The 10,567-nt window shown below is 43.6% G+C and overlaps 1 protein-coding gene across 5 annotated transcripts in view; it reads left to right on the top strand.

Moving 5' to 3' along the window:
- Positions 1 to 9,905, top strand: part of MALT1 (MALT1 paracaspase) — a 30,081-nt gene extending 20,176 nt beyond the window's left edge. For all 5 annotated transcript variants that reach the window (XM_072359720.1, XM_072359721.1, XM_072359722.1 and 2 more), the window contains 6 exons: positions 438 to 512; positions 1,315 to 1,442; positions 3,239 to 3,388; positions 4,037 to 4,194; positions 5,163 to 5,288; positions 6,634 to 9,905. In XM_072359720.1, coding sequence (XP_072215821.1) covers positions 438 to 512; positions 1,315 to 1,442; positions 3,239 to 3,388; positions 4,037 to 4,194; positions 5,163 to 5,288; positions 6,634 to 7,095 — 1,099 coding nt within the window. In that variant the 3' untranslated portion in view covers positions 7,096 to 9,905. The remainder of the gene's footprint in view (positions 1 to 437; positions 513 to 1,314; positions 1,443 to 3,238; positions 3,389 to 4,036; positions 4,195 to 5,162; positions 5,289 to 6,633) is intronic.
- The last annotated feature ends 662 nt before the right edge of the window (positions 9,906 to 10,567 follow it).

Raw genomic sequence — 10,567 nt, forward strand, 5'->3', positions numbered from 1 at the left:
CAGCTTTAAAACCATTTCCCAGTGGCACAGTTCAGCTTCACAATCTGCTGTGAAATGTGAAAATACTGCTACATAAGCCTCCTGTTAACTCGTAAGACATGTTCTGAAAAAGAGAATGCATATAGTTCCTGTTATAACATAAAACGTCTTGCTATTGGAAGACATTTTTGCAAAGATTGTAGCTAAACTTGATATTGCTTAATGCATTGTGCCCTAGTGTAGCTGATGGATGATGCTGGACCCTTTTCACACTGTCTTTATGAAGAATGCTCATGGTCCTGATTTTTGTCGTTAGCTGTCAGTTTTAATTCTAAAATTGTAGGAGAGAAAAAAAGGAGTGTTTCTAAACTGCAGTGTTTTAATTTTTTGAACAGCTGTAGTGGTGGTTAATATTATATTAATTCCTAAAATTATTCTTTTTGTGTATTTTGTTGCAGAAATGAATACGATGATACAATTCTCATCTTAGATGCTCTGAAGGTCACTGCCAACATCGTTTTTGGATATGCCACGTAAGGAAATATTTCTCTTGCTATGTCACAGAAGGAGGCTGTTGAGATTGTGTAGCTAATCTTGTATGGAAAATGCCAGCTATTGTGTTAAGGGACCAGTAATTTCCATTGGTATACCCAGACTTCCTTTTTGACTTCTTTCTTTGAATCATTCCACAGTCTGACTGTCTCCATATTTATTGTTCTCATTCAGGTGTAAGGTAATACCAGTGAGAAAACTGTATTCAGCAAAATAGAAACTTCTGGACAGTGTTTCTGTAATGCCTACTTGTAGAGATGTAAGAATCTCTGCTAAGTTGCACGTAGTTGAATTTATGGAAAAACACGAGAGATTGATCAGTTTTAGGGAGAAACGGCACACAGATTGTCCCATGCTTTTCTTTCTTTCCTTCTCAGTATAAACAACAGTTACACTTGGATTCAAACTATTTCAAGAGTTAACTCCTACAGCAATCATTGTAACCTCTCTGTGTTAGTTTTCAAGTCATGTACAAAAGCTATTGAATGGAAATAGTCAGGAGCTTTAGTGAAATCTCTTAGTAGAAATCTAAGCTTCTCACACAAACAGTTCAGTATCACCTTTGGTCTGTGGTTTGCTCAGGAGTGAAATCTTCCCGGGATGAGTTGTTTGCAAATGAAAATGAAAAGCAGGTTGTCCTTAGACACAGGCTGGGTTTCAAGTGAGAGGGTTCCTTTCACCTGTCCCCAAATGTAGTTTTACTCGTTTTGTCTTCGTGTTGATCTTAATCACACAGCTGCTGCAGTAGCTTTCCTTTTCTTTGCCTCACGTTGGTGATTTCAGGTGCCAAGGAGCAGAAGCTTTTGAAATTCAGCAGTTGGGCTTGGCCAATGGAATTTTCATGAAGTTCTTGAAGGAGCGTCTGCTGGAAGACAAGAAGATTACAGTGCTGCTTGATGAGGTTGCTGAAGGTGAACTGCAGCTTACTACACTAACCCCCTTCTCAGCCTGTCTTATTGAATACATCTTTACTTAACTGTGATTCTTCTCATGGCATGTGTATTACACTACCTAAAGCTATTTCATGTTTCAGTGCTACAATAATAGCTCTTAACAAGCAACAGGTGCTACCAAAGATCATTATATTATACAGGGATTTGAGCTTCTTTAATATGGCAACAGATTAATTTTATGTTCTGCTTTCTAGTGAACCTTCTTTGTTCTGAGTCTTCTGCGTGGAGCTGTGGATCGTGTGTCTGTGAAAATTATTCCAGTTTTCCTGCTGGTGGCTCACTAGCTGCTGTATTTAGGCTCAGATTCACTCAGCTACCAGTCCTGGAACTCATTGTTTTGAATCAGATGCCAGTATTTTTCCTTTCCTATATCTGTCTTGTGTCATGGGGTATTCTGTTAATGTTTTGGGGAGAAAAAAGAAACCCGTAATCCACCCATTAAAACATCAATACCATCTCTTACTTTTATCCCACAGTCTTGTCAGCCTCTGCATTGAAGAGCAGAACACATACATAGATACCCACTTACGTTTTGTAATGGCCACAAACCAATCAGTTCTTCAACTAGGATAAAATGTTTACAAGTTGTACAGTGAACAAACATCCCCAAATGTTCTCACCCTCATCCTTCCCATAAATGCTGCCTCTCTTTCTGCGTAGCCTGTACTGTCAGGTTAGTGTCACACGCTGTAGATATCCTGACTTCTGACCTATTACTTACCTCATTCTTTAACTAAAGTGGAGAGAAGGGTTGATCCCTCACAGGGGAGAGCATGAAGGCAGCTTCTGTTGGGACTTAGCATGGAAGTCTGTCCCAACAAGGAGACGGGAGGGCGAGAAGAGAGGTAATACAGAGGGCAGATATTTCCTAGGAAATGGAATTGGCAATCTCCAACAGACCTGAAAGCAGACTGAACAGAATGCAAGCACAGCATGTAGTGCTTCAGCTGCTGGAGAATTCCATCTCATCAGAGTAAAAGTGCCTGCATTGGTTGTTTCAGTCAGCCCTGTGTGCATTTGGCAGTGTGAGTGAAAATTACATCAGGCAATGAGACAACCAGTGTGTTACCAGATATCAGGGGTTAGGGGGGATGTGGGTGTACATGTGGAAAAGTTCCAAAGGATCGTTGACATTAAAAGTTGTGTGTGTACATGCTGATCAGTGCACAGCATCAGGGCCTTCTGTTTCCAGCTCTGCCTGACAGTGATTAGATTTGGAGGTCTGTGATAGGTTGGGAGGGGACAAAACCAGGCAGGTGACATGATCTGGCCAAAGAGACACTCCATACCTTACACAGTAATGCTTGGCAATACAGAGAGAAGGTGTTTAGGAGGATAAGCTGTCTTTTGCTCAGGACATGGATGAGCATTGGTCTGCCCAGAGGTGGTGATGTGTGCGTGCCTTTGCATCACTTGTTTTGTTTTTCTTCCTCTTTTTCTACTTCTCCTTTTTTTAATTATCATTTCTTTTTTTTTAATCACAACTCTCAAGTTTTCTTTCTTTTACTCTTCTTTTCCTCACCCTGACCCATTGGGGGTAGGGGCTGAGTGGTGATTAGCTCCTTGCTGGGGTTAACCCACAACACCTCATGGGCAACAAAACAGAAATAAATACTTCTGAAACAGAAAGGTGATGTGGAAATTCTTACTCTGTCATATCTGTAGTGGCCACGCGGCACTACAGCTGTGTAGTTAATTCAGATAAAAGTTCAGCAGCAGTGATTTTTGAGAGACATATTGCATCTTGTTTTTAGATATGGGCAAGTGTCACCTCACCAAAGGCAAGCAAGCTTTGGAGATCCGCAGCAGTTTGTCTGAGAAAAGGGCGTTATCTGATCCCATTCAACAAACAGTATCTTCTGCAGAGTCCATGGCAAGGAACCTGCAGTGGGCCAAAGCTCATGGTATGGTATGATCTACCTATAGGTGAAACTGCTTGAATTATAGAAATTATGGGCTAGGGTGCTAGGTCACTTGAAATAAACAGCTCCTTCAAAAATAAGAGGACATGCATCCTTGGTTATCTCTAGTCCCTGAGCTACAACTCAGGAACTGAAGAAATGTACTTTCATATCGTAATTGTCATCGATGTGTTCAGATGTGGGAAACTTCTGCTGTGTTTGAATGTGTTCTGCTCTCACATTCAAACCTTCTTATAAAGCTGTCGCTGTGCCTTATGTATGTAGGATACTGTATTGACCTTACTAGTTTGATGGAACATATATAGAAGCAGATTCTTAGGTCTGTAAGCTGTATCATAGCTGTATTGACTGTTGCCTTGCTAGTTGCACAAAGATTAGAAAGAAACTTGTGTAGCAGAAGTTGAAAAATCAGCTCTCTATGGCAATGTCTGTTACTTTCTGATAGTGCACCCAGCAAGCAGCTGCTACCTGGTTAACTTCTAAGAGCTGCTTCAGTGTGGTGATGTGATGATAAGTAAAGAGAATGCAGGAGGCAAGATCTATATATTCCTTACAAAACTTAAAAAATAATGATAAATAGAAAAAGATGTAACTTCATTGAGAATGTAATTACGTGTTATTTATTTGCAGAGCTTCCAGAAAGCATGTATCTCGAATTCACGTGCGGTGTTCAGATTCAGCTGGGGTTTGCAGCAGAGTTTTCCAATGTCATGATAATCTACACACGAATAGTAAAGAAGCCACCTGAGATAGTTGTCTGCAGAGCCTACGTTACGGACTTCCCACTTGTAAGTGCTTCCTGTAGGCGACTTGCTGATCTCCCTCCACTGAAGTTGAGCACTATCCATATCAAGTGCACCTTTTGTAATAAAACGATCCTAAATTATTCTAGAAGGAGCCTACAAACAGGAGGGGAGTCAACTCTTTGAAAGGGCAGGTAACAGCAGGACAAGGGGAAATGGTTTTAAATTGGAGGAAGGAAGATTTAGGTTGGATGTCAAGGGGAATTTCTTCACAGTGAGAGTGGTGAGGTGCTGGAACAGCTGCCCAGAGAGGCTGTGGATGCCCCATCCATCCCTGGAGGTGTTCAAGGCCAGGTTGGATGGGCAGCCTGGGCTGGTATTCAATGGGGAGGTTGGTGGCCCTACATATGGACGGAGTGTGGACCCTTGATGATCCTTGAGGTCCATTCCAATCCAAACCTAGTATTAAGTGGTTCTATTTAACTAAAGGAGTGAATATCAGTAGCTCTTTTTTGGACGTAGGGCACATCAACCTTACAGTATAGGGCTTCCTAGAATTTATTTTTCAGTTACTTCTGCTTGGTTGATCTTTGTGGTTCCACCAGCGTTACTCATCTCACTGCAGTAAGGCGAAGGAGAAGCATGAAACTTAAAGTTCCTTAGGAGCAGAAAACCTTTCTGGTGTTTGTAAAACAGGACTCTCTTAGGAATATAATATTTGAATTAATGCACATGATAAATACATGGCTCTGTAGCCCACAGAGTTAGTGCTATGGTACTGCAGCCAGTTCAGGAGGAATTGTCAGCAGGTGGACAGTAGCTCAAACAAATGATTGGTGTCTAACAGCTGTTTCAGCAGCTTTTGCAAGCAGTCCAGTGTTGGGTGTTTTCTTCCCTTTTAAGAAGTTTTTTCTTTTTTTGTATTAAAAAAAAAACAGCACTTTCCTCCTGATTGCTTGATGATGTTCAGATTCTGTACCTTCATCTGACCTTTCATGTCCTTCTTGCAATAGGACCTGGATGTGGACCCTAAAGAAGCCAATAAAGGAACTCCTGAGGAAACTGGAAGCTATTTAGTTTCAAAGGACCTTCCCAAACACTGCCTCTACACCAGGCTGAGTTCTCTGCAAAAGCTGAAGGTTAATATAAATTGTTCCTTACAATAGTATAAATTAGTCACGTTTCTTTGCAGTTCTGCTGAGCTCGCTGTGTATTGTTTGCATGATAAGAAACATGTTCTGCTGATGTACAGAATCTATTATCAGATTTAGATCCTAGGTTCTCAGAAGGAAAAATAATGAATAGCAGCACTTCAGGGACTTCAGTATCTTGGCTCTAAAGTAGAAGAAAATCGGCGTATATGCAATCCTCATATCACTGTGCAAGACACTTTATTTTCTAAGCATACACTGAGCTTCGACAGGGTGATTATTTTTGTGAACATCATCTCATGCACATTAAGGAGATGTTCCTATGCCTTGCAGTACAGTAAGAATGTGACCTGAAACAAAGCAGCATCCCACGGTGTCTTCAGAAGGAGACAAAAATGTTACGTATTTCAATTCCAAGCTGTATTCTTGGACATGTAGTTTTGGAAAGGTTATCACTTCAGCTTATGTTAGCATTGTTAAGTTCTGTATCTTAGTAAATACTGGACATTGCTTGGCATCTTAAATGCGTTTGGCAGGTGGTGTAATAAAAATGCTTCTAGAAATAAAGACTTGCAGATGAGCAAGTATTAATCAAGTGAGGAGGTCCACAGTATTGTTAGGCAGTAAAGAAGACAAGACTAATTTTATTCTGTCCTCTAAAACGTTTGGGGAGGGCAGGAGAGGATGTTGTTTTGTTGCTGTGTTTCCTGCAGCAGTGGGAAATGAGAGTATGTAGCCTGCAAGGTGTCTGGGGCACCCAGACTGCAACACGATTCAGAAATACTGCCTGTGCGTCCTGTGCAGGGACAGGTTAATTTGGTTCACCTGAGCTGTCAGTGGAATTTGAAGCGGTAAAGGGGAACTGAACTTTGAGTTAGCGTGAAGTGTACGGCTCCTTTGTAGCTCTGGTGAGTAGCCCTTAGAACTGTGATGGTCATGTTGTACAATAGAAGCAGCTAAGGTCTTTCACGTGGGTCAAACAGGAATATAATGATAGCGCATTAAGAAGACTAAGAAAAGTATGTCAGGGGTAGGAGATCTCAAGGATGTCTCACAGTGTCTGTGAGAGGAAGCAGAGTTTGCAGGGAGTTTTCTGATGGGTAGACTCCTTTTTGCAGTCCCATTCAGTTCTTAAGGATATTAACAGCATCATTCTGGAGCCTCCACCTTTTGTGTGTTAGCTGATGTGGTTATCAGCCTTGCCTAATATATTATGGCTTCAGCTCCTGAAAGATGCTAGCCTTCTCCTTCAGTAGGCTCTTCCTCTTGAAATGTTTATTGTTTATTTGGGGAAGAAATATAACCTTTTTTTCTCTTCTTTTACTTTTTGTAGGAACACTTGATCTTCACTGTTTGCTTGCACTATGAGTATCCAGGAATAGAAGATACAATGGATGAAAGAAAAGAAGTTAATGTTGGGAAGCCCCTTATTGCTAAATTAGGCCTCCATCACGGATTCAGAAATAACTGTCTCCAGACCTGTTGTGTGGCTAATAATCTTTTCCATAGTCAAGTAGAATCAAGTCCTGTGGTAACTAAATACTACTTCCCTAGTCGATGCCAACCAAATTCCTGCCCAGGGGCTTACCATCCAAACTGTACTTGCCCAGGCAGTGCTAGACAACTGGAGGCGTGTTCTTGCAATGGGACTTCAAGAATGTTAGCTTCGAGACATGAGGTACAGAATTACTCAACCCCTGCAGAAAAGAGTAATGTACCAATAGAGACCACTGATGATACCGTTGAACTGGAATTCCTCCTGTCTGACAGCCTCAAGTTGTCTAAGCAGCAGTAGCTGTGATGTCTTCCAGCAAAGATACTCTTTTCCGTTCTGAGCAGGAGATCCTCCGCACTGCTTACTCAGATACTGGATTTTGGAGGTTTGGGGATAAAGGGACTGGGGAGTGCAGAGTTGGTACTGGGAACGAGGCTGTGACTTGGGTTGGTTCATGTTGCTCTCAGGGAAAATTGTCCGGATCCAAGGAGGCAAAACTGGACTGATAGATTCAGGAATGAAAAAGGCTTATATAATTATATTTTTTTTCCTACCATTAAAGGTTTGAAACATGAGGAGAAAACAAAACCAGACTCCTCAGATTCCTATTCCGTGATCCAGCAGTCAAGAAAGTAAAGAACACGGGCAAGCATGGGTCTGTGTGAGGAAGCTTCCTATCTGTGTTAGTGCATGGAAGCCAGGTTCTGGTGCCAGTGTTTCTCTTGAAGGTGAAGCCTTGGATCTTCCCAGCTGCTGCTCCTCCAGTACCTACTGGAATTGTAAGACTTACTGTACATGAGTGCTTTGTACTTAAATACTCAGCTTTTAGAGGGGAAATGCCTGTTCTGTGCAAACAAACAAACGTGCCTAGCCATCAGAGGGAAAAACTGCAACAGACTTGAGCAGGAAAATGAATTTTCTCTGTGATTCAATGCGATTTTAAAAGAAATCATTAGCCTCGGAATGATAAATAATACCTTTCCCTTCAGGCTCAGTTTTTCAGTATCCAGAGGCTTCTTTTTACATACTGTATTAGAACGGGGTCTGGTGTTTTAACGTGTTAGAACAACCTTCCTGTTGGGTGTATAAGATGACACAGAGTAAACAAAGGCAGGGCTTTTCCAGAAGTGGAAGTGTGGTGGTTTGATACTCTGGCATTAAGAATGGTCTCCTTCAAGCTTCAGTTTCTTTTCTTCCTTGTGTACATACGAGGAGCAGTCACTGACATTTCAGTCTTTAAGGACTCAGCTCATAATCAGCTGTTCCTGCTCTCTGCCTTCTGTCCAGTGTTGGGCAGGAACTGACAGATGTCAGGCTGTGCAAGGAAAGCGAGGATGGAAAGAGGAGTTGAGCGAATGAACGATTTCTCTTTGTCTTGGGGTACTGGATTACCAATGCTCAGAGGGAGAGAAGGCCACAGCTCCGTACCGTGGCGCATCGTTGTTGCGATGCTCTTTTATGACCCACAAGGTTTTTGCTGATGGCGTTTCTGCAATGGTGGTCTATTCCTGTCCTGGAAGAACACTAAATATGAGGTGAAAAAGTGCCTGCAAGTGAAGTACTGCTTAGGTAAAATGTGCTGAGATACAAAAAATGAATGGGTGAGACAACTGAGAGCTTTGGGTATCTTCAGGCTGAAGTTACAGGGCTGGTGTACCTGGGCAGAAGCCATTGCTTTCTTGTGATTGAAGCAAGCAAGCAAAACCCAAACAGCCTACTCAGTTGTTTTCCAAGCCAAAAGAATTCATGTTCTTTCATGTTGAGAGGATAAAGAAGTCTAACCATAAAGAACCCAAGACGGTGATTCCAGCATGCCCAAATGCAACAAATAGAGCTCCTTCGCAGACTGTACAAGCCATGGGACGCTGGCTTCGTGGCAGGGCCGGAGCTGTTGTGTATTGCCCTGCAGCCTCTACGTGTGTGTGTTTGCTTTGGAGCTTAGCAATGGAGTTCCATTCTATATAAACCAGATGTCGAAAAGAAGCCTCTATGTCCCGTAGCCTCACTAAGCAGAAGGCAGCTGGTCCTGTACTGAAAGGCAAGTGAGCTGCTCCCAAGTGGTGTGCTGTTCCTGCACTGACCAAATGGGGCAGAAGGAGTGAGCCTCCTCAGGCAGTGCTGAGGTGTTTGGTGTGCACTCAGGAAGGGTTGGTTCTGCATAGTGAACTATTTAGCATATTCAGATTGACCGGTTTGCTCAAAGGAGACTTTAATTTCTTTATGCTCTGTTTACTTTGCTATGTGTGTCGGGGGGGGGAGCATGAGAACGCTGGTGTTTTATTGGGTCTTTAAAATACCTGATGCTTTGAGAGCATGGAAATACCAGGGGTGAGGTAATCACCATTCCAGAGAGCTTCACATGTGGGTAGGAGCCTGTCTTGCTTGGGTAATACTGTTAAGTGGTATTGCTTTAATTAAGATTCCCATCAGAGAATCACAGAATGGCCTGACCACGATGCTCATCCAGCCCCAACCCCCTGCTACGTGCAGGGTCACCGACCAGCAGCCCAGGCTGCCCAGAGCCACATCCAGCCTGGCCTTGAATGCCTGCAGGGATGGGGCATCCACAGCCTCCTTGGGCAGCCTGTTCCATCATCAAATAATCTTTTTTGTTCATAGAAGAATTAAATAGGTACCCAAAAAAAGTTGAGTATTCTCAGCGATGTAATGGACGAAGCAATGCAAATCCTCAGTCGAGCACAGAGCCTCCCGTGGGATCCAGGTGTGCTGGCTGGGTGCTCTGTGTGCTGCCAGCAAAGCCAGCTGAGTGTGAGCAGCGCTGCTGGCCGGGTCTGCTCATCTCATCTGTGCTGCGGGGTGTGTGTGTGTACGTGGAAGCTAAAGTGGTTATCTCCAAATTGACGGCTGTACTTGAACTGATCTGTGTATGAGTTTCTGATTTCTCCTTTGGAGAACAGTTGTGATATTTATTGATGACTGAGATGCACTGTGCATTAATTATCCTATGCAGTATGCAGCTGGCCTATAAATTAAAATTACAGCTTGATGAATGTCCCAGTACTGTAATATGATCCGGTACTTTGTCACCGTGTTCTGCTTTGTATGAGAACTTTGTTTTTTACTCCTCAAATAAACTGTTGCCCACAGGGTATCTCTGCACGTGTAGCCGCTGTTTTCTCCTAATCCTCCGGGTTAAAACAATTCTGTCTTGTAACAACATACAGCAGAATTCTGCCCGTAACGGCACTGCTTGTTTGCAGTAGATCTCTGCTCCTCGTGGCACGGGAGGGCGTCCGGGAGCAGCAGTGCGGTACGCAGCAGCCGTGTCCCAGCGCAGCACAGCGCTCCCTGTCTGCCTCCAGGCTGCTGCACCAGCTCAGGTTGGTCTGCAGCCCGGTACGTGACCTGGTGCTGCTGTGTGTGCGGGAAGTGATGGGTGCCTCAGCCGCTGGAAATGAAACTGTCTGAACGCGGTAAAGAGAAGGTCATGAACTGTAGGGATGAGGAGGAGACAAAGCTCAGCCCGCGGCTGTAGGGTCTGTGACCGAGATCAACCATAACGATCATCTGGTTTCAACCCCCTGCTGTGTGCAGGGTCACCAACCAGCAGCCCAGGCTGCCCAGAGCCACATCCAGCCTGGCCTTGAATGCCTGCAGGGATGGGGCATCCACAGCCTCCTTGGGCAACATGTTCAGTGCCTCAGCATCCTCTGCTGAAGAAGGGAGTGGTGGCCAAAAGGCATTTCCTTGTGGTGTCAGCACTCTCAGGATGTGCTCCGGACACTCTGGTGCTGAAGGATGAGTGCAGGAG

The sequence above is a fragment of the Excalfactoria chinensis genome, chromosome Z (genome assembly GCF_039878825.1).
Source record: "Excalfactoria chinensis isolate bCotChi1 chromosome Z, bCotChi1.hap2, whole genome shotgun sequence".
In the NCBI taxonomy this organism is placed as follows: domain Eukaryota; kingdom Metazoa; phylum Chordata; class Aves; order Galliformes; family Phasianidae; genus Excalfactoria; species Excalfactoria chinensis.